At 41.4% G+C, this 24,655-nt stretch overlaps 1 protein-coding gene and 1 non-coding gene across 5 annotated transcripts in view; one reads left to right on the top strand and one right to left on the bottom strand.

Moving 5' to 3' along the window:
* The window catches only part of ERC1 (ELKS/RAB6-interacting/CAST family member 1), a 273,734-nt gene that overhangs the window by 201,611 nt on the left and 47,468 nt on the right, over positions 1-24,655 (bottom strand). For all 4 annotated transcript variants that reach the window (XR_005719752.1, XR_005719751.1, XR_005719753.1 and 1 more), the window contains exons 3-4: positions 10,103-10,519; positions 2,626-2,700 (exon numbers count right to left, since the gene is read on the bottom strand). Coding sequence is in view for 1 of the 4 variants with exons in the window: in XM_040233666.1 (XP_040089600.1) it covers positions 2,626-2,700; positions 10,103-10,519 (492 nt within the window). In the remaining 3 variants the exon portion in view is untranslated. The remainder of the gene's footprint in view (positions 1-2,625; positions 2,701-10,102; positions 10,520-24,655) is intronic.
* On the top strand, positions 12,545-12,617 carry TRNAW-CCA. The gene has a single exon. It is a non-coding gene; the product is annotated as a tRNA-Trp (tRNA).

The raw sequence follows: 24,655 nt of genomic DNA on the forward strand, positions 1-24,655 counted from the left end.
TCTGACAGTAGCCTGGGTGGCAATGAAAGGGGAAGCAGAGAGAGGGGGCGTATTTCTAGCACCACTGGGTGCCACACAAGTGAAACAGCCTCCAGCTGAGAACTCTGGCCCCGCACACCAGCAGCCCCTTCCTCTATGAAGCCCCGCAAGGCCCTGGCCAGGACACATTTCCCATCTTCTCCCTGAATCCCAACACACACTGACGGGCAGCTGTGGAGTGGATCAGCACCCTCGCTGCCATTTCACGCACCACAGGATCACGCAGAAGGGACTAAGATTCCAGCTCTGACTGCCCAGAAAGAGCTCCTGCCATGCCTGATATGCTGGACTAGTTCTGGCACCAATGCAACTGGGCCTCAGGCTGGGTTTATTTGAGGACAGTCATTCCAAAGGAGGTTTTAGAACAGATAAAAACTAGATAAATAAATTCTCTACCATCTTACTACTCTGTTCTTCCCCAGTCCTGGGTCTCCCAATAACAATCAACTGAACCCACTGAAATCCTCTGCTCCTTGTTAAATTTCCCAAATTGTCAACCTTTTTTCAAAAGTTGTCTCAGCTGCATCTCAGTGTCTTCCGTTGTGATTTCAATATAACATCCACCTGGCCCCACTGGGCCGCTGGAATCTCCGTCTCCTGCTTCTTAGCAAAATGGCTGGAGGTTAACACAACTTAAAATAGATCCACTGCATTTCCGTGCTGTCAAAGGCAAGCGAGATGATTCCGTGAACGTGGGCACTGCCTCGTGCTTCACTCTTAGGTTCCAACAGGCTCAGTAAATAATATGCCCAAATAACCACTGGGAAACGTGAGAATGCAGTCCAACCTTCCTAAAGGCTCTTTATAAGATTATGTTCAAGACTATTAATTGTCTGACTACAAAGAACCCAGAATCCACTAATTTGGAATTTGTCTGGAAAACTCTTTCCCCAGTGAGAATACAGATGTATACAATATAAACAGTTTTAAGAGGAAATCATCTAAGAAAAGCGCTATCGTAACTGTACTTGAGAAGCATCTATTTACACAGAACTATTTATATACCAAAAACTAAATATTCATGTCACATCAACAAATATTAAATGAAGGTACACGATGCAAAATACTGCATTAAACTATTTAGGGGACATGAAGAAGGTAAAAAGAGAAACAGAGATGAGGGAGAAAGGAGACGAGGGAGGGTCCCTGTCTGTAAGTCTTCAGCTCTTTTAAGAAAGAATATGCTGTTAATAAAAACTATAATAGCAGCAGCAGCTAACACTGATTGAATGTTTACTATGTACCAGGCCCTGTTCAAAGTGTTTTAGTTGTTTTAAAGAATTTAAACTACAAAACAGCCCATGGGATAGGTACTGGTATCATCACCATTTATCAGTAAAGAAACTGAGGCACAGAGGGGCTGGGTTACCTGTTCTACATCATGCGGCTGATGGCATAAAGCCAGGTTTTTAACCCAGGGGATTTCACCCAGAAGGCAAGCTCTTCCTCACCAAGCACCGTTACACTCAGCCTAGAGATTTCTAACTACTCAGTAACTTAAAGGAGAGGCCCGTGGAAACCGGCGGTGCCTCCCAGCCCTTTTGAAAAGCCAAAACTCTTTTCCTACTAACTCTCTGACTTGTGGGCCTTTTCCACCGGGCCAGTGTGTGCAATGAAGGTAGAGGACAGACAACAGCTGGGAGCCTCAGGACAATGGCAAGAGCATGAAACCGTGCTGGCAGGCAGCGCGTCCTCAGGGCCAGCACTCTCGGGAAGGGAGACAGAGAAGGGACATTGTCAGAACACTGGCTCACTTAACAATGACCCTGACTGTGACTTTCATACGCTTAACCCTTAAACACACATCTTTTCACCATTCTGTGTGAGGAAATGGGGAGGGACCAGGTCCGTCTGCTGTGTCCTCAGTATGACACGGCTCCCAGGACACTCGATGGGCTGCCAACTGAATCAGGTACTTTTTTTTCATGAAATCCTACGCTTCCCTGATGGCTCAGATGGTAAAGAATCTGCCTGCAACATGGGAGACCTGGGTTTGATCCCTGGGTTGGGAAGATCCCCTGGAGGAGGGTTTGGCAACCCACTCCAGAATTCTTGCCTGGAGAATCCCATGGACAGAAGAGCCTGGCAGGCTACAGTCCACGAGGATGCAAAGAGTCGGACACGACTGAGCAACTAAGCACAGCACACAGCCTTACTTGAGAGAAGAATAGACATTATCCTTTCTTTTTTTCTTCCTGGCTGCACCTCATAGCATGCAGAATCTTGGTTCCCCAACCAGGGATCCAAACCAGGTGCCCTGCAGTGGAAGCACAGAGTCTTAACCACTAGACCGCCAGGGAAGTCCCTGGCAAACAATTTCTTAAAAACAAGCAAAATGAGTCATTTTAAGAGAATAAGGGACCCTGAGATCTAAAGGTTTGAGAAGAGCTGATTCCAAGAAATGCTGGGCAAGGGGAAGTGAAACTGAAGCTCTTTTCATGTGTCGTGTTCATGAAGTCTCACTATTTCTTCTCCATCTACAATGTGTGTGAACTAAGTACCACTTTCTAAAACTCACACATCAAAGTGTGATCACTGGAAAGTGTGAACTGATGCAGTAAGGTTCCTTATTAGGTTCCCACTTACCTTCATTTCAATAACAGTTTGCAGAGCTTTAGTTTTGGCAGAATCAGGGGCATTCTCAAATCTCCGATGCATCTCCTATACACAAAAAGCAAGAAAGAGAGTAAGTGTCCTCCTCTTCACTCCTATTTTCCCAAAACAAGGTAGGGGTGGCGAGGGAGTAGTAGTTGCATGAAGAGATGACTTTCCCAGCCTTGTGAGAGGCTAATCACTTCCTGTCTCCCTGCGGACCACGAAGCCCATTGCCCTCAGCTAAGGGGAACAGGAGGGGTCCCATCCCTGAGCACCTGGTTACACACAATGCGTCCCAGAGACCTCAGCCATCACAACAGGTGATGCTCTGGCATGTCCCAGGTTGGTGTGTCACTCTTCCACACGACTCGGCAGCATATTTTCAAGATGCTAAGCAATGCAATAAGGGGATTAGAAATATTCCCTTTTCAAAAGGAGAAGTCACAGCAGTCCAGTGCGCAAGGCACAAGCTACTGAGACATCTGTGCTGACAGCATCCTCTGCATAACATCTGCCCGAGAACCAGAGGCCCCTGGCCGCCCACGATGGACACCTCCGGTTTCGTAGGGGCCACGGTCAGAAAGAAAAAGAGGGTAAGGCTGCTGAATGAGTGTCCAAAGTAGTCTATGGTTAACCAGTGTCAAAAAACAGAGCTATCTTTTTAATCCAAATTTCCGTGAGTTCAGGATCAGAAAAGAAGGAAGGAGGTGGAAGAGCACCACATTTAGGACCTTCAAGAGACTCCCCCTGAGGTTACGAACCTTTCCTGTTAGACTCTGAGACTGTCTCTGAGTCAGCCAGTACTTCCCAGGTCTCCTGGGATAGCCCAAGTGCCCACAGGGAAGGCACATGGGTGCCTTCCATCTCAGCAGTGCTGGCGAATGCCCAGCACTGCCTGTTTGACGCTATACAGATGTCTACTGGGTCACTCAAACTTACCTCATCCAAAACAAAACTCCTGATTTCCTCCTCTTTAACCTGGTCCCTCTTCTGAAGACTGGTGAGTCTTGCCCATCTCCTTAAAGGGCACTAGCCTCCTGGTGGCTCAAGCCAAACACCAGAGGGTCTCCTTCAAGTCCTCCCCGATCCTCATCTCCTACCACCTTCCAGAGCAGATCCTAACTGTTTCATCTTCAAAATACTCCTCAAATTTACCATTTCACTCCATTTCCAATCTAGTTTGAACCTAGATTATTACAACAGCATCAAGTTATGCTTCTTTCCGTTTCTTCTGTCCATTTTAAAGAAAGCAATGGGGCAATCTTGATAAAGCATCAACAGATGATGGCACTTGTCATTAAATCCTTCAATGAGTTTCCCATTTTCTTATCACTCTCTACAAGGTCAACACAATCTGACCATAATGGATAGAGGACTGGCCTCCTGGTATAAACTAAGTTAAAATTAGACAAAAATGCATGAAGCAACTGTTTTCAGACACTGGAAGACAAGCAGCAGAGTACTATGATCCTTGAGAGAAGAGAAACTAATGAGGTTATAATCCAGACTTGCTATCTGATGTGTCATGTGCGAAGAAGAAGGCAAATGGAAAACAGCAGTCCTGCAGGGCTCGGAACACAGACCAGTGGGTCCGAGTCCCCAAGATGCTGGAAATGTGTGAAGCAGAGTAACAGAGAGGAGGAAGCTAGCTGGAAAAGCGTCTGATCTGACAGGGTCCCCTGGAGTCTTCGGGTAAAAACTAAGTATTGGTACACAGGGAAAGACTCCATGATGTCAGACACAGAGCGACTGTTGGGGGGCAGAACAATGATCAGAGAGCAATGAGTGAGCAACCACCTGAGCTCACAGGAGCTGGTGAGATTCAAGCTCCAAACAGCCCAGTGGAGACAAGGTCAGCAGTGCTGAGCAGAGACACAGAGCAGAGACATTCTAGCCCTGGAGAGACAACCACCTGGGCTAGCCCCCACAGAGTGTAAAAGTAGGTCTCGTTAAGAGTCAAGCTCATCCACAAGTAACTCTTGCCAGGCAAAACATTCCACTAAGAAAGACAGAAAAATCCACAACACGTTAATCCAGGACAAAATCTGAACCCATGAGTTCCGATCATAATCACCTGCCATCTGCATTAAGACAACAAACTCATCAGTGACCTCCCAGCCTCCAGTCTGTCCTACATGCCCTACACCGTCAACAGGTGATAAAAGTGGGCACATGGATGTTTAATGATATATGTGTAATAAATGAGCACAGAACTTTAAAATGTATTAACAAAAAGAAAATGAATCCTGCTAACTGTTAACTAATCTGCACCTATTAATAAAGTCTTCTAAGGGCTTCCCTGGTGGCTCAGATGGTAAAGAATCCACCTTGCCATGCCAGAGACCCAAGTTCAATCCCTGGGTTGGGAAGATTCTCTAAGAAGGAAATGGCAACCCACTCCAGTGTTCTTGCCTGGAGAATCCTATGGACAGAGAAGCCTGGCGGGCTACATCCATGGGGTCCCAAAGAGTCAGACACGACTGAGCAACTAACACTGACTGACTGACCCTACACTTTACATTTATCTACTTAAAATATTAAAACTGCATTTCTTAGAAATATCTCACAATTCAGACACTGATTTAATTTTATCTGACCTTTTTCCCACAACTGACTTCCAATTTAGGGAAATTTCCAAATTCTTGGACTTCCCTGGTGGCTCAGAGGTTAAAGTGTCTGCCTGGAATGCAGGAGACCAGGGTTTGATCCCTGGGTCGGGAAGATCCCCTGGAGAAGGAAATGGCAACCCACTCCAGTACTCTTGCCTGGAGAATCCCAATGGAGGGAGGAGCCTGGTAGGCTACAGCCCATGGGGTCGCAAAGAGTTGGACATGACTGAGCGACTTCACTTCATATTAGAATTTCATTTTAAACTCCAGCAAGCATACCTGTAGTATATAAAGAAAAAAAACCCATTTGAGTAAAAAGAAACCCTCCTCTAACAAGGAACTTGCGTGTACTTTAAACCATTTGCAGGTATAAAACCTTCCAACTAAGACATTTTAAAACCTATCAGTTTTAACAGATTTCCATTCAAAGGCCTGCACATTAAAGCTCATTGTGAATACGTCCTGCAGTTGGTAGACTCATCAACTCCCCTTTCCCACTGATACATCAACCCTCTGACGTGTGCACTGTCGGTTAGAGAGAGACAACTCTGGAAATAAAAGTGAAAGTACTATTCAGACAAATGTAAGAAGCAGAAATATGCTATGTGCTTGCTTTATTTCACTCTCTTTAGCCTGGAAACTTTCATTTAAAACAAATTCAAGTACAGGTAGAATTATCTGGATCTTGTCATCCTGTCAACTGTGGCACACACTAGAAAATGCCTTCAATTCCTCCCATTCATACACGAAAGAATAATGACTAGACAAAGAAAACGAACAAGGTAGGAACAAAATCTCTCTCTTGTTAGTAGTTTTCTTTCTTTTTAAAAGTAAGTCAACACTTGCTTACACAGCTGAGAGAAAGGAGTATTTGGGGCTGAAAAGCAGTACTTATGTCTGAACTTTCTTTCTTCCAACATTCAGGTTTTAGCCTCCAGCACCCCTGGTTCACGGGTAGATGGCCCTTCACCAGATTTAATTCTCCACCCAAGTTCAGGGCTGACTGTATTCAACACAGACACGTGCGAAAGAACCCTCAGGACTCTTCTTGCACCTGAACTCCAGACATCAGGCAGAGCACTGCACTGCAACCCCTCGCCATCTTGACTGACAGCAGCATTCTGAGAAAACACACCCTCCTGCCAAAATGAGGCACAAATGACACACACACACAATGAGACAGGATAAGCGGAATCACTAAGGCGTGTGATGTAGCTGTCTGCATCTTCCAAAATTACTAGGAAAGCGCACGCCACCGGGGACCCTTTTCCTTTTTTAATTCTCCCTACTCCTTGTCCACTGTTTCCATCTCTTCTCTATGTGTATTTGTTTCTCTTTCTTCCCTCTAAAGTCCTCTGTTTTTACCTTACAACTGCCAGTAATACAGACAGGCATTCCTCAGATGTGCTAGTCAGTCAGTCAGAATTCCTACCTAGAACTAGTCACACAGTAGGTCTTTTAACCTCAATGCTTCTGCAAATACTAACATGACAGCAATTGTTCTAAACAAGGTTTGCTGACTGAAATATACGGACAAAAATTGCCATACATGTAAATAAATGCTTCTATACAAACCAGTATTTTATTCATCACAATAGGATCTACATTAAAAACACACCCACATAGATCTGAAATATTTATTCCACTTATAGACAATGCTCGGAATGCATATGGGTTGCTGATCCAAGAATTCCATAGCCAGATTAGGTATGGTCTGCCAACAGACTGAGAACCAGACTTCGATGTGTCACAGAACCACCTGGAAAGCCTGTTAAAACCCCACATGCCCAGGCCCCAGGCCCTAACCACATCTGGGCTGTAGTTCAGTATTTGTCCAATAGATGTCTTCACTCTTCTACCCATCAAAGGAAAGACACTCCAGTAAACAATACAAAATCTAACCATAAGTCACCTAACAATGTAATTCCACTACAAACAGAAAATACAGGATTAACTTAAATTTTATTTTTCCTTCTTTAGCTTTTGTTTGGGGGAATTATTTACCTGCTATTGATGGAATCAAGGTCATGAACAAAATGGAAAACTAATTTACACAAACATTTCTGGATAGGAATACCATTTTAATGTTACTGTATCTCATCAAATTTAAGACGCCACCGAATGTATGGCAAACTGCTGTTCAATGTGCTAGAGAGAAAAGAAGGGAATGCCTCCAAACAAATCGTGACTCAAAGATTCATTCAGAATTTTTATTTTATATTGATTGCAAGATTCTTTTTTACTTATTTAACCATAAAAGTTTAACCATATACAACCCTAAACTGTTTTTACAACTTTCCTCATATCGATAACTTTTTGTTTCAGTGCAGATTCACATCACAATATTACTGAAGGGGCACTGAACATCAATTAAGTTAACAAGAAAAACAGCAACAATGCTCAGAACATGGGCTACAGTGGTGACAAAGTGAGCAGCTGTGACCGTGTGAACGCACAGGTCCCGCAGGACTGCAGCCTGGCTGACAGGGACTCTAAGACACCACCAAGGGAAAGCGAGAGGCAAAGCTGCTCAGTCGTGTCTGACTCTGCGGCTCCTCTGTCCATGGGGATTCTCCAGGCAGGAGTACTGGAGTAGGTAGACATTTCCTTCTCCAGGGGATCTTCCTGACCCAGGGGTCGAACCTGGGTCTCCCGCATGGCAGGCAGACCCTTAACTGTCTGAGCCACCAGGGAAGCCCCATCGAAGGTAAGACTTAATTTCACAATTTTAAAAATGGGGAAAACTGAGTCTTGGAATTGATGAATTACTGCTGTTTTTCAGAGGTGGACAATAATCTAATAAGAATAAAACCTATGGATGTTTCAGTGTTGTCAACTTATAATTCTTTCTACCTTTCTTGACACACTGGTGCTATAATGTACAACAGTCGTTTCAAGTTACCACTCATCAACCCAGATTAGAGCCATTAAGAGTCTTTACTAGACTCCCTTGATCACTTGTAACGCCCCCTCCCCAATTATGCTCAAAACAACCAGAGTAAATTTTAAAAGCTAAACCAGATCTTATCACTCCCTTAATTAAACACTGTGGCAGTTTTCTCTTGGACTTTGAATAAAACTGTTCCATTACCTGCAAGGATCATGGAGGCAAGCACTTTGTCTCCAGAGGGCAGGGACTGTGTTCACCGCGGCTTCCCAGTGCTCTGCACCTGGGTGAGCACCCAATGAACACCTGATGAGGGGAATGAACGAACCTGGCCCCGGCGACCTCTCAACCTCTCATCTCATGCCCGCCTCCCCTGAGACAATATGGTTTTTGCCTTCTCATCTCCTGAAACTCCTTCCCCTCAGGCCTTTGAAACCATTAACCTTCTCCAGGGTTAGCGTTAGGACATGATTTTACACAAATGCTCAGAAAGACTGTTTCAACTTTCTTCAGTGTTCCCTTAAAGGGCACCTCCTCAAAGATGCTTGCGTACCCTGTTAATCCCTTCTCTCGACATAATTAGACTCAACTAGTTTATGTCATCTCATAATTATCAGTTCACTGTCTCTCACCAGATTTTTAAGTTCTGGGATGGCACAGATCGTGTGTTCTGACATGAAAAATGTAAGAAGTGTATACCCAGTGCCTATCCCAGAATCAAATACAAACTAGAGGCTCCATGGATACCTGCTGAGTAAATGAGAACAGAAAGGTGATGCCAAGTGCCTTGAGCACCTTACTATTCTGGAAACAACCTTTATGTAACAGTTGAGCCACAAATTGCAAAACTCCACCCCAATCATTTTAACTTTTGTTAATTGTATTTTCTAACATACACACATTTAATTATTCAAGCTTCTTCTTTCCTATTTCAAGATTATATTAAAAGCTTTTTACTTACATTTTCTTCTACTTGTTTTCATTTTTTAAAAAGTAACTATTTATTTCATCTAGAATTTAATTTGATGAAACTACGTAAACTGTTTTCCAATGGCCATTATTCCAAAACCTACATCATAAACTTAAAACTATATTATTTTTTAAATAGAAGAGAAATTCTGCCTCATCAGTTTAGCTATCTATTACTGTGCCAGTACCACACATTTTAATAATCATGAGTATAAAATACATTTGCTTAAACAAGTGTTCCTATACTGAAGAAACTATATGTTTCTTCATTGTTCACAATGTGAAAGTTAGCTGAAGTCTCTGACCTCATAGAGAGAATGAGAGCTGTCAATTTTTTTTCAGTTCAACATAAGATGAATTCTTCAGTTATGCTTTCTTAAAATGAAGTATTACATAGAAAAGTGAAATGTTACTAGTAGTCACAGTGGTCAGCTAAAGCCCGAGTTTCCTCTCGAGAAAATAAGTGGCAGTTTGCCTCTGTCATTCCTCCAGCTGTGCCTCCATGGCAGCACATATTTTTATCACATATCTTTTATAGCAAGGCAACAGTTGCCATAGAAACCGCAGGGCAAATATCCATTACTGTTGCCCAGGACTTCACAGGCATACTTAAAACTGAGGTCATTGCTCACTTTCAATGATTAATACATTTTAAAATGGAGCAATAGTTAGCTACTCTGATTCTGATTTTGTTGTGTGTGTCTCTATGAACAAATCAAGAGATGAGTAACCAATCAAGAATACTGTGTGTCCCTCTAGCAACAAAATAAGTCTACAAGAGGGGAAAAGAAAAACCCAGAAAGTCATTAAGCTGATATACATGCCAGCCAACATCAGCTCACACAAGACAGCAAATCAGAACAGAAATCGGTGTAGAATTTAGGTACCAAAGGAGTTCCCTCCCGCTAGCACAAGAGAGCATATAAATTCATCTAGGCCAAGATGCTAACTAATTACGGAAAAAAGAGAGAGTGTCAGAACGGCTGAGAAAGCGGCCCCTCACCTCTCTCAGCAGAGCGTTCTCTTTTTCCTTCTGCTCCAGAAGGCTTTCGAGGTGGTGCACATGCATCTCTGCCTCCGCCAACCTTCGTGTCCTCTCGTGGTCTTCCTCGGTGGCCTTGGCAGAGAGCCCCTTGCTCTGCAGCATCTCCAGCAGCTTCTTGATGGACTCGTCACGTGCGTTCAGGGTCTGCTTCTGAGTCTCGATCCGCAGCTCCATCTCCTCCAGTGTCTTGCGCAGCAGAAACAGCTCCTTGGCCTGCCGCTCGTGCTCCGCGTGCAGCCTCTGGAAGTTCTCCTCTGTCAGCTCCGCCACGCATGGCTCGCCGGTCCTACTGCTGCTGTCTTGCTGAAACAGCTGGTTCAGGTCCCTCTGGATCCGCAGCTCATCCTGGAGAGCCTGGATGGTCATCTGCATGTGCTAGGTCCAGACAGAAAACAAGACCCAGGTCAGCTCTCCTCCTCCAGGAGCATAAACAGAGAGGGATCAGGGGAGGCAGGAGGCAGTTACCACACCTCTCAGAACCCCGCGCGGAACAAATGAGGAATCGCATTATTCTGTTCCACAGTGTCTTTCCTAGCTGTAGTGTTTGTCACTCAGTCATGCCCGACTCTTTGTGACCCCATGAATTGCAGCCCACCAGGCTCCTCTGTCCATGGGATTCTCCAGGCAAGAATACTGGAGTGGGTTGCCATGACCTCTTTTAGGGAATCTTCCTGACCCAGGGATTGAACCAGGTCTCCTACGCTGCAGGCAGATTCTTTACCATCTGAGCCACCAGGGAAGCCCTTACAATCTGTAAAATGTCAGTAATTTAATTTGTGTTTATTATCAACAGGAAACAAGGTGACTCCAGAAACTCTTCACTGTGCTTAAGCTACGAATAAATAAAGATACCCTTCAAAATTAATAGAGGGTATCACCTAGAACTAAAGGAAAGGAAAGGGGAAAGACAGGGGAAATCTATAGCAATGCAAACATACCATAAAAAATTTTCACCAGAAACCACAAGGGATACCGAAACACAAAATGACTTTTAAGTGCTTTACAATTAAATTTCCACAGTAAATAATAAACGTTTAAGAGTGCATGCCAGTATGGCTGAATCACTTCACTGTTCACTTGAAACTATCACAACATTATCCCAATAGAAAATTAAAAAAAATTTTTTTAAGTAGGTCAGAATGTGCTTAGCACTCTTTAAGTATTCCCTCATTTAGTCCTCACTATAACACATGTACTATTATTTGAATTTTACTGATGATGACACCAAGCATACAGAGACTTAAATAACTCACCCCAAGATCACACAGTAACAGAGCTGGCATCCAATTAAAGCAATCCTCCCAGCCCATGGATGCTAGTACCCAAAGATACTAAGATAACTTGAAGCTTTAACCACAAAAAAAAACAAAACACAAAATACTGAGACTGTGGGAGCTATTTATACAGAAGAAGATAACAATATAGGTGAGTAATTATATGAAGATATCTGTGCAGATGAACTCCTAAAATGTTGCTGAGGATGTATCTTTAGCTGTATCCCTAAAGGCAGTATATGAACCTCTAATCTGAATTTATAAATTCTAGAACATTATGCTGCTGTTGTTGTTTAATCGCTAAGTCATGTCCAACTCTTTGCAACCCAATGAAATGTAGGCCACTGGGCTCCTCTGTGCTTGGGATTTCCCAGGCAAGAATACTGGAGTGGGTTACCATTTCCTCCTTCAGGGGATCTTACCGACACTTCTGCATCTCCTGGATTGGCAGGCAGATTCTTTACCACTGGGCCACCTGGGAAGCCCCTACAGCACTATACAAAGAATCCAAAAGGAAGTTACATCGAGAACGCTATTTTTAGAAATGAAGAGGCAACAACAGAAAATCACTCTTGTAGGCAGGTATTCAAGCCTGGCAGTGTGCCATGCTGGAAGGAAACTAGCTCACAATCAGAAGACATTAGCTTCAGTTCCAGCTCCCGTAACAAACAGCTACCTAACTGGGGACATATGGTCATCCTTTATAGTTTCAGATTTCTCGTATTCAAATGAGGATAGAAATACCTGCACCATGTTTTCACAGAGCTAATGACATCACGGAAATCAATGTATGTTAAAACATACATTGTTCAATATTTTTGGCAAACTGTAAAACAGTAGTAAATATCTCAAGGAAATGATCTGGCAAGTGTACAAAGATGCTCGTTGCTGTTTAAACCACTGACAAACTTAGAAACAACCTAAAAGGATATTAATAGGTGATGAGTTGAGTAAATGAGAAATGACCACCCAGTTTAATACCATGCATCAATATTTTAAAATGCAGGTTTATACTTACTGATAAAAATATAATCACAACATATTAAGTATAAAAAAAAAGCAGACTACATAATAGCAAGTATAGGATGATCTCAATCCTAATTTTTATAGAAGTATGCAGAGGGCTTCCCTGGTGGCTCAGAGGTTAAAGTGTCTGCCTCCAATGCAGGAGACCCGGGTTCAAACCCTGGGTCAGGGAGATCCCCTGGAGAAGGAAATGGCAACCCACTCCAGTATTCTTGCCTGGAGAATCCCATGAACTGAGGAGCCTGGTGGGCTGCAGTCCACAGGGTCACAAAGAGTCGGACACGACTGAGTGACTTTACTTACCTATATACATGCAGAGAAAAGTCTAAAAAGATATAAACAATTACCAGTGACTATCTCTGGCTATGGGTAGATTTTATATTTTTCTTCATGCTTTCTTGTATTATCTAAATCCCCTATAGTAAGCACATAGTCAATAAAGAGACATTTTTACTTTTAAAAATAAGAGAAAAAGACCTCAGAGATGCCTGCTTGGCTGTGTTCAATTTACTACCACTTTGGTGAAAAGGGACAGAACAGTAAGTATTTACTGTAAGTAAAAAATAAAATATTCATAAGAAATAAAAATACCTCTGGGATTTTATACAACAATTTAATCATTATTTTGGGGATGGAAGGCAGGGAGGGAGAGAGAGGAGGAGGGAAGGAAGGAGAAAGGGCCTGGAATGACTGAGGGACAACCTGTAAGAAACTTTATTCTACTCTGCATAAAAGTGTTTTTAACTGAGGTATAATTGAGATTGAAAAATTTTTAATGATAGTTTTGTGCATGTGTGCTAGTTTGCTTTAGCCACGTCCCACTCTTTGAGACACTACAGACTGCAGCCCGCCAGGTTCATCGAATACTGGTGTGGGTTGCCATTTCCTCCTCCAGGGGATCTTCCCAACTTAGGGATCGAACCCTCGTCTCTGATGTCTCCTGCATTGGCAGGCAGGTTCTTTACCACTAGCACCACCTGGATACTGAGACATAATTCACATATACCATAAAATTCCCTGGTTTAAAGTGTGTGTATAAGTCAGCAGTTTTCAGTGTATTAAAAGGTCTACATCAATCACTACTATCTTATTCGAGAACACTGCCATCACCCCTTGAGAGAGACACATTTGCAGTCACTTCCCATCTTTCTTGCCTCCTAACCCTCCTCTTCAATTTGAAGGGTTCAAGAGAACGGATGGATGTACTACATAGATGGATGTACTATTCACTCAAAAGTTAAATTAAAAAAAAAAGCCTACTAATATTTTTCAGCCGCAGATAGGAATGAAATTCTGACACATGCTACAGCATGAGTGAGCCCTGAAGATATTATGCCAAATGAAATAAGCCAGTCACAGAAGACAAATATTATATGATTCCACTTACATGAGGGATCTGGGGCAGTCAGATTTAAAGAAACAGAAAGTACAGGAGTGGCTGCCAAGGGCTGGGAAGGAGGAGGGAGGTGGCAGGCACGGAGTGACTGCTTGACGGGCATAGACATTCAGTTTTACAGGATAACAAGAGCTCCGGGTGACGGCTGCACATCAGTGTGGATGTGCCTCTTAACTGTACGCCTGCAAACTGGTCAAGATGGTTAATGTAAGGTGGGTGGGTGGGTGTGGGTGTGGGTGTGGGTGTGTGTACACGTGAGTGCACTCAGTCATGTCCGACTCTTTGCGACCCGGACTGAAGCCCACCGGGCTCCTCTGTCCACGGGATCTTCCAGGCAAGAATACTGGAGTGGGTAGCTGTTTCCCTCTCCAGGGGATCTTCCTGACCCAGGATCGAACTCGAGTCTTCTGCATCTCCCACACTGGCAGGCAGATTCTTTACAAACTGAGCCACCAGGAAAGCCTGATGTACTTTATGGCAGTTTAAAACCTGGGGAAAAAATATGCATGTCACAGAATTCCAATGTGTTGATATTGATAATTTACTTGTAACTACTGATAATTGGGCTGGTCACTCTTCACTATTGTAACAGGCACCTTCATATGTACACCTCTGCACATAAATCCAGATTTTTACTGGAGATGAATTCTGAAAAGTGGAAATGCTGGATCAGAGGGTATACAGTTATAATTTTAACACAGACAACAAATTTATCTCTAAAAAGGTTTGTATCAGCTTCCGCCACACAATGTCTGAGCACTTTCCCATATCTTTGACAGTAGGATATTTTCTTTCTTCTCTTTCTTTTTTGGGCTTTTCCTTGCTTACAAGTGAGACTGAACATCTATTCATGTATCTACAGGCACCTCTGTGACTCACCTGTTCTTGTTCTTTCCCATTTTGTTTGGGGACATTTAACCTTTCTCCTAACCCACTTCAAGGGCTTTTTATATTTGGAAAATAACCTTCCACCTGCTGTGCATGTTACAAATATATTTCCAAATCTGTTTTTTTTTTCTTTTAACATAGTTTATGCCAATTTTAAATGGATCATTTTTTTAATGCAAAGATAAGAGCCTTTTCTAATTTCCAGTTTGAGTATTATGCTTAGCAAGTAGTAAAGATTCAATTATGGTAGTCTTCAAAATCTTGAAAAGCAATGCTTTTTCTTATGAAAAATGAATTTACAATAAAATTATCAGGTATCTGAATTTAGGAATATCATTTTTAAATACAAACTGCCCACATCACTCTGTAAAGATTCTTCAACAGTTGCTGGAGTTCAAAATCAATTCCTAGTTTCATTCTTTATCTTTGGAAGTAAAAAAAAAAAAAATCCAAATAAATTCTGACCAAATTTATCCCAAAGGGATGTATCAGAAGTTAAATTTAACAACGAAATGTATTCCTAGGTACAACTGTCTGTCTGTTCTGAACATGCATCATCTAATTCATTTAATTCAGGAGAAAGAGACGACCACAGCTCATGGAGTCCCATACACACTTATGATTAAACTAGCATGGCAATCACCATTCTGGTGAAGAAAGAAAATTCACCTGCCAGTGCGCCCTGCTTCTTGAGCTCTGCTTTGCCCACCCTACTGGGATACAGAATGGAAACAATGCTCCGAACTGGTGACCTAGAAGGCTATGCAGCAATTTTCTCCACTGAAATGGGAATCAACACCCGTTCTTCTTTGGGCTACATTCAAGCTAGCTTCACTTCGTAAGAATTTCTGCCAACAACCTTGGAGGAGGATGCGGCGGAGGCAAGAAGCCAGGCTACTCTAGTACGTGACACAGAAGACGAAGTGAGCATAGCTACACACAGCACAGACGTTTACCACAATCAACCAAGAAGAGACGTGCTGGATTCCGGAGGAAGATGTCATGTGTCAGGTATTAGGAGACGTGCTAGTTGAGAACTCCGCTCAGGACACTCTCCAAAGTGATCTCATGCTTCTCACCTTCCAGACTTTATACCAACCCTCACTGGTCTGCTTCTGTTCACTCTCCTACTCAGCTTGATCTGGAAGATGGGAAAAGTGCTTAAAATTTTCTCTATGGCAATAAAAGTTTAAAAAAAAAAAAAGAAAAAAATTTCTACGCATAGGATCTTTTCTCTCTGAAAGAATGTGAGAAGGGACAGAAAAGGCAGAGAAGAATCCTCGCTCCTCTCCTCTCATCCTACATCCTAAAATGGCATCTTTCCCTGAGAATTCCCACAAAATACAACTACTTCCATCTTCCTACCGAAAATTTGATGTCAAAGATTCCTATAAAAATGGTCTTGGAGCTAAGGACACTGAAAATCTGAAAGCAACGATAACCAGTAGTTATCAAGAATCTCCTTTCTGTCCTCTTCCTATTTACTGAAAAACTAAATTAGCAAGTTTCTTTTTTCTGTCAGGTATCTGAAAAACAAAAAAGTCATACAGCGATACCTGATTCATTACCAATGTTTAAACTATTTTTAAACTAATATATGGACTGGGATAGATGCTTACATAATTTTTTTTCCTGACAACTTTTAAGAACAAATTCTTTGATCTCCATATTATAAGGAAAATCGACTTCTTGAAATAACACTTGATCCAAGGTATCTAAACTGAAACAAGAAAACTTAAATTAAGAGGTTCACAAAGGAATATCTGATGACGTTAGTGAACCTAAAATACTGCATATTTCTAATACACACTTAAGCAGAAGAGAATCTGAACCCCAACCTATAGACAAGTTCCACAAAAACATGAAACCTACAGGAACCCAAGAAGAGTGTTTTCTCCTAAGAGGAAAAACTAACTCCGAGCATGTTTCAGTACCACAAGAAAAACAGATTTTAAGAGGACTCTGGCCACCCTGGGAGTTCTCTTCATCAAGAACAAGAGGCTAGTAATTAACTTGAAAGAGTCCATTTCAGACAATTCTGCCCATAGAGGCGGTGCTGTTGAAAAAAAAAACTTAACCAAACACTGAAGAACAGAGAAGAAAATAAAAGTGTAACTAACCCCTTCCTGATGGAAGAAAGATCTTTATCGGCTACCATGCAGTAGGCATTACGCTCTGTGCCAGAGACTCAATGGCAGATGGGCAAAACAAACACGGCCTGTGTCCACATCAAGGTAGATAAGATAGTTTTTAATCCCAGCAACAACACACACACACGCGTGCACAATTATAACTGCAAACAAGGATGAAAGCTATAAATTCAAGGTAGTAAGAGATAAGAGAAGATTTGTGGCTGGGTGAGATCTGAAGAAGTTAACTTCTATTAACTATTTAAAGACACACCATGCACCCTTACTTAGGTACAGACTCTGGAGGAGGAGACAGAGGAACTCAGGAGACTGAGCACCAGGAAGTGTGGCAAGAGGTGTGATGGTTTCTAAGGGCAACAGGAAGCCTTGAGAAAGCTCTGGGCAGAGAATGACCATCTCCACCATCGTCACTAATAGTCACCAAGTGGTGGCCATGTGCTAGGCACACAGTACTGCATTGAATTCTTACAACCGTCACACGAGGTAAGACTGAATACCCATTTTACAGATGAGGAAACTGAGGTTTGCAGAAACTCAGCAGCCTGCCAAGGTCACGTAACTACTGAGTGAGCCAGGATTCACACATCACAAGTGCATTTTTGAAAGCTCCAACTGGCTGCGATGAGGCTGTTGCGTGTATGTGTGAGGCCTAGGGAAAGAGAAAGACTGGATAAAATCGGGAGACCTCAGTCAACAGTGGCAGGACCGAAATATGACAGTACTGTCGGGAAAATCCCATGGACGGAGGAGCCTGGTGGGCTTCACTCCATGAGGTCGCTAGGAGTTGGACACAACTGAGCGACTTCATTTTCACTTTCCACTTTCATGCATTGGAGAAGGAAATGGCAACCCACTCCAGTGTTCTTGCCTGGAGAATCCCAGGGAAGGGGGAGCCTGGTGGGCTGCAGTCCATGGGGTCACTAGGAGTTAGACACAACTGAGCGACTTCATTTTCACTTTTCACTTTCATGCACTGGAGAAGGAAATGGCAACCCACTCCAGTGTTCTTGCCTAGAGAATCCCAGGGATGGGGGAGCCCGGTGAGCTGCCATCTATGGGGTCGCACAGAGTCGGACACAACTGAAGTGACTTAGCAGCAGCAGTGGGGTGGGAAACGGATGGTTTAGAGAAATACTTCAGAGAAAAAAATTATCAGGATTTGACTGGCAGGGAGGGAGGGGAGGGTGGTGGCAACCAAGGAAGATTCTGAAGTTTCTGACTTAAACACCATGGACAAATTGGTGGAACCACAAACAAAAATGGGGGAAAATAAGCAAGGACCAGAACTGAAAGGAGATCTTGAGCTGAATGTGAGGTGCTTCTGAGATGCTGAGAAAAGGTTTAAGGAGCAACTGTGCACGTGTGTCTAGAGCTTCGAGGAATGAAATGAGCTACAGATGCAGGTGTATACGGCTGTGTCACTTTGCTGTGCACCTGAAGCTATCACAGTGTTGTTACTCCAGCGTAGAAGTTTTTTTAAAAAATGAATTAAACTAATTATTAAAATTCTTGGGAAAAAAAATAAAGAAAAAAGTGTGGAAGCTCTGATACATAGATCTGTCAACTGAGGCCAAAGCAGTGAAGGAGCCTCCCTAGGAAAAGAAGAGAGAGTAAGAGGAGGCAGGCACAGGCCTGATTCAACACTAGATGCAGGCAGAGGAAGAGGGGCTGGCAAAGGAGACAAGAGGAGCGGAAAGGAAAGTGAGCAGAAATCAGGAAAACAGCATCACTGCGACTGAAGGACGCCGACAAGGACTCTTCCTCGAGGTTAGGGGAGAACACGCAGCAAGAAAGATTTGGCCATGGGTTCGATTCCTGGTTCCCACAGGACAAGTTCAGCAAGGTTCCCTAAACACTCCGAGCCCTACTCGAGTGATCTACAGTATGAGCACTGCAGGTTTACTACAGTCATCAGCAGGAAGAGAACAGCCATCACACTGCAAACCGTCAGTAAGTGGCAGCGGCTGCTGCTGTTTGTACTAATAAAATCAAAAGGTCCGGTTAGCGGCTCATAGCACCCGGCCCTAAGAAGCCCCAAGGGTTCTAAAGACCATCTTCAGGGAAAGCCTGGCAGGGCCACAGCCAGGCACCTGGGCCCCCAGTCCTGTCTCAACCAGAGCAGTCCGCTTTCTTTTCCATTTTACTCCTTCAAAGAAGTTTTATTTCCATACCTGAATAATATCCATTTGAAAACATGGGTCTGTGGCTTAAAACGTTTTTCACAAAGCACTGACTGGATCATCTCAATAGCCCTTTCAATTCAGCTGGATTATTAGCTTATAATGCTTCGCCACAGTAAAATCTGCGAGAAGTAACAACAAAACAACTTGTCTGGTAGCATAATCCCTAACATGAACCTCAAAATTTATGATAATTACTTAATGACAGTAAAGGTTATAAATCAACTAGCTCTGTGTATCTACTGAAAACCATACTGGAGTCGGTGCCACTCCTGTCACTGAAGCACCACAGTCTTAGAATCAGCGATTTTTCTGTTTGTTTGCGTAAGATTACAACTGCCATGAAAAGTGAGGAAAAGAGTTAAAAGAGTTAAGCACCATTAAAATCACATAGGGCTTTCTCTTTCATGAAAAGTAATGTTGGCTAGTGGGCGCAAATGACTTGTTTTCTTTTTGATGAGCCCTGTGTGAAGGAAACCGCTTAAGAGAGCGTCAGAACATCCGCCTGGACTTTTCTCACTGAAATCGGTACCTCAAAAAGCTTTCTCTCAAAGTCCTTTTCTGGTGCTATTGATGGTTTATAACTAATCACTTTCTCTGTCATTGCTGTGTCCGGTCCTCTTGGCTAATTACCCCACACTCCTCAGTTTAGTCTGTTGAGCAATGGCTGCTCTGCTGCAGCTGAAAATTCTCAGGGAAGCTCCATGACACAAATGTCCTAATACTTCATCTTAAAATGGGACAAACGTTTTACAGAGCCTTGCTGATCTTTGTCCCAGACACTGATCGTCTTTTTTCACCTAGGACGTGATCAAAAGTGTACTGTATTTTTTAAAATGTACTGTATAACATCATTGTTTAACTACAACTTTAGAATTTATATAATTTATATAGCAAAAGTCAGTTCTCTTCAATGACAGAATTTGCTAGTGGTTAGAATTTTCAGTGGCAGATTAAACAGTAAATATTAAGACAGGCTGTACTTTTTTTTTAAAGGCCTTAGTTATATCTTTCTTTTTATGTATTTTAAAACTATGCTTTTGAAATGTTCTTGATATTCTTATGACATAGCGCAGAAGGGAAATCTGAGCTATTAAACAGGAGCTGACGATGATCAGCAGCTGCCTTCATTTTAGCAGCTCACCTAATGATGAAGAGCAAGAGAGCTGCATCTAGAAGATCTGGTATAAAATGCAATGACCTCTGAAAGGCTGGCTGATTTACTTGTGCTTATACTGGTGCAGGCTGCCCTATTTTAGACAGGGAAGGTCTCTTTGAAGAAGAACCATTTAAGCTGACACCTGAGGCAGCCAGTATATAAAAAGAGTGTGGTAAGAATGTCCGACAGCACATAAGAATAGAGTTGAGAATGGCAATATGTACGTGTATACATATATATGTATATATGTGTGTGTGTGTGTGTGTGCATGTGTGTATACATATATGTATATGTGTGTGTACGTCTGTGTGTGTATAAGGGAAAATTTTTTTAATGCCCAATCAGTCATTAATACAAATTATATACCTGTTATAATCCATCAATGTGATCCTGAAAAAATATCAACAAAGAGATCAATAGAATAAATCTCACAATAATTAAGCCCTTAAGAAAAAGGAAATGCCACACAAAAAGGAAAGAGAATGATCACAGTATTTAGAAAGCTTTTCAATTATCAGGAAAACATCAAAATTAAGTATGTTCTCCCCATATGCACTCAAAAATAAGTTCCAGGAAGATTAAAGAACTAAGTATAAAATGCAAATTAATCAGCAAATAAAAAGAAGAAAATATAAACACTTAATGATATTCAGATAGAGAAGGGATTTCTAAACAAAAAAAGTAAGAAATTACCAAAACGTACAAATACAAATGTAAGAGAAGTATGTTACACTTTACTGCTTAGAAAACTAGAACTACATATACCAAAAACCAAGAACTATGGAGCAAATGACAAAAACTAAAAATTATTCACAACTGTGAAAGAACTTTATCTTCACTGTTGAGAAAGCCCGCATAAGTCAATGAAATACTAAGATCTTCCTGTCCCTAAGAGAGATTAACAAATAAGAATGTACCAATCACAGCAAAGTGTCAACAAACACATGACAGGGTAAACAAAGAATTGCAAAGGAAAACAGTATGTTTAACCTAGCCCTAAAGAGGTAAGTTTTTTTCAGGCCAAAGGTTTTTGAACAGTGTATGAGCAGGTAAGGTGAAACATGCATTCTTATACACCTGCTGGTGACCATCGAAAGTGGTCCAATCCTTCCGGAAAGTGTGTCAGTAGTCATCTCTTGCATTTTATGAGCACAACAGTGTCACCCTTTAAGAAGCAGAACCTATCTGCTAGCAATGTTGTTTTTCTCTCCAAATATAAGGCAGATAATACAGTAACTTGTAGGGTCATCTTCATAACATTTTCTCACTACAAAGTAATAAATACATGTGTTAAACATTTTAAGAATACATAAATTTATATGGGAAAAACTCTCCTATAATTACATCAATCCTCTTTGATTAATGGATTCCTTTTTTTTTTTAACCTATCACAGGAAAATAATCAGAAATGTGAAAATGTGTTAATAAAGATGACTATCACAGTAATACATATAACAAAAAAAATTGAAAAGGCATAAGCATCTTACAGTAGAATGGCTAAAAATATGGCAATTTTATGTAGTCATTTAAAATAATGCTCCTGAAGAATATGCACTAACATAAGAGAAATGCTTATTTACCTCACATTAAATTTTAAAGACAGTACAGAGAGAGAGAGAGAGAGATTGTGTGTGCGTACACATATAGACAAGTACACACATAAATACAATCCCAACTAGGTATGTCTATATAACAAATGGGATTACAGGAGGTTTTTTTTTCCCCTACATATATTTATGTATTCTTAAAATGTGTTATTGTATGTATTTATTAGTCTGTAATGAGAAAAAATGTTCTAAAAATGACTGTACAAATCACTGTACTATCTACCCTGTATTTGGAGAAAGAAGCAACACTGCTAAAATACAGTATCTGCTTGCTAAAGATGACATAATTGTGTTTCATAAAAGAGAATGAGTTAAAGAACACACAGAGCAATATTCTTAACAGCACTTCTCTGATAATATGCCCTTCCACATACTCTAAGGTCAGTCTCCAGTCAAGAAACTTTGCTTACAACCACAAAAACTATGAAATTCACTGACCTTTCAAATACACACCAATGAAGGACATTTAGAAGCTAATAAGGTACAGTTTTCCTTGAGATTTAGCCTATATGTACAACCTGCCTGCTAGGAAAGTCCCTTCCCCATTGAGAGTCATCAAGGTCTGAATCAAATTCAAAGTTCACATAAGTGTAAAACTTAGACAGCAAACAACATGAAATCAATATATAAAAGCTTCATTAGGCAAAATCAATGTGATCCGCAGACTCAAGAGAAGTTCTCACTTGAGCAATACTCAAGAGTTTTCAGACACAGACAGGAACAAAGAAACTATAAAATCATCCTCTGCTCCTAACAAAAGCACTGCGGAGAGTTTATGCCTATCATTCAGAAAGTCTGAAGTCACCGTGTGACATTTGGAAAAAGACTATAATACGATCTTTGAAATCAAAATGTCAAGCTGACACAACCAACTAGAGAAATTCCTGCAAAAAGCAGTAGCTACAATGGAACACACTGAGAGTGGCAGGCTCCACAGGACACACACACAGCCTGTTTTGCCATAAAGCGTGTTTTTAAGTTATGAATCAGCTCATACACAATCATGGTAAATAAGACGACTGTCATTACATCAAAGCTCGTCTGGTTCATAAGCAGTGTCACACCCCACAGCAGGACCCGCACAGACAGGAATCCGTTCAGCTTTCTCTTGGGACACCCAGCAGGGCTCTCCTCGGACAGGTGCGCACCCCAAGCACCCTCAACTCTCTGTTCCAGCCATACTGCACTTGGTCTTGTGCTCAGAGATCCGTCTCCACCTCCACTCGCTTATTTTTAAGAGTTTTCAGTACTCACTGGAGCAGGCTCCAGCCACAAGGACCTGCAATCCTGGGGCCACTGGAGATCTCTCCTGAGGCACCATTTATTATTATCTCTGCTAACTGTTGTGGCTGCAAAGTCACATAGATTTCTGAGGAGTCTCCCTCAAACTTTAACTACTTTCCTCCAGAAAATTTCAGAGACACTGGTGACTTTTCAACCTGCCTTATTAATCATGAGCTGTAAAATCAATCTGGTAGTTGACAACCTACATATTTTTCAGTAAAACAATAAAATTTAAAAATACCTAAGTACATCTCCCACAGAGGGCCAATGTTTTATCATGAAGCTTATGTTTTGATAATTGAGGCATACATATTTTATTACATGATATATACATTTCTATAATGGATTATGATTTTAAAAGTACTTGTATATATGTATGTTAGTCACTAAGTCCTGTCTGACTCTTTGTGACCCCACGGGCTGCAGCCCTCCAAGTTCTTCAGTCCATGGGATTCTCCAGGCAAGAGTACTGGAATGGGTTGCCATTCTGTTCTCCAGGGGATCTTCCTGACCCAGGAATCAAACTCAGGTCTCCTGCATTACAAGCAGATTCTTTACTGTCTGAGCCACCAGGGAAGTCTTAAAAGTGCTTAGCTAATGCCAAATAGACATTGCTAAAGCAATTCAAAATACTAGCTGTAACTTAACAGCTTAAAAAGAAAGATTAATTACTGCAAGTTACCAAAAGTTTTCATAAAATGACCACCAGTTTTTAAACTCAAAGTGCTACTGAATGAGGCAAGCATTCATTCATATAATGCTCTCAATGGACCAGTCATGTCTAAAATATCGACATCTGACAAACCCACAAATAGTATATTTAACCAGGAGTTAGAACTGGGTGCAAGAAAAGGAAAAAAGAAAATAAACTATCAAAATGGAAATTCCTTTCAGAGATAAAAAAAAATTACTGTTTCTTTTAAACAAATCAGCTATCTAAAGTATTTAATACAACATATATATAGTTTTGCTAAAATTTTAATTTTCATAATTTCTTTTAAATTAAAAAAATCTTTTCAACTACAATACTGAAAACTGGAAGATAAAAAAAGAATTTAAACAGTGTATATTCATGATCAGATGCTTCAAATTGGCCATTTCCAAAGTATCAAATTAACACAACAGGTGTAAATTTATGACTTCAAGATGCTCTAAACATACCAGAGCCAGGTAAGGAACAACAACACTGCTCCCTACTGGCCAGTCTCTGGTTAGATTTCAAGCTCACTCTTCAGTTTGATTGATAAACTAGGGTTAAAGTGATTCAAGTCAGTATATAAATTAAAGAATTTTTTTAAGCCCATGATATAGTTCTTTGTTTCTCTTTTCCTAATACCTATCTTGCAGTGCTGCCATAAAGATGAGAATAAATAATGTGAAGACTCTAGCCTTTAGTAAATACTCAACAAATGACAGTTATCATCTTCGTAAGAACATGTCTTATTAATGGCTGTATGTAAACTTAAAAAAAAAAAATCTATTCACATGAAATTCACATCACATTAAATTAACCATTTTAAAGTGAATAATTCAGCCATTTAGTATAC

This window comes from Oryx dammah, unplaced genomic scaffold, assembly GCF_014754425.2.
Source record: "Oryx dammah isolate SB20612 unplaced genomic scaffold, SCBI_Odam_1.1 HiC_scaffold_29, whole genome shotgun sequence".
Lineage (NCBI taxonomy): Eukaryota > Metazoa > Chordata > Mammalia > Artiodactyla > Bovidae > Oryx > Oryx dammah.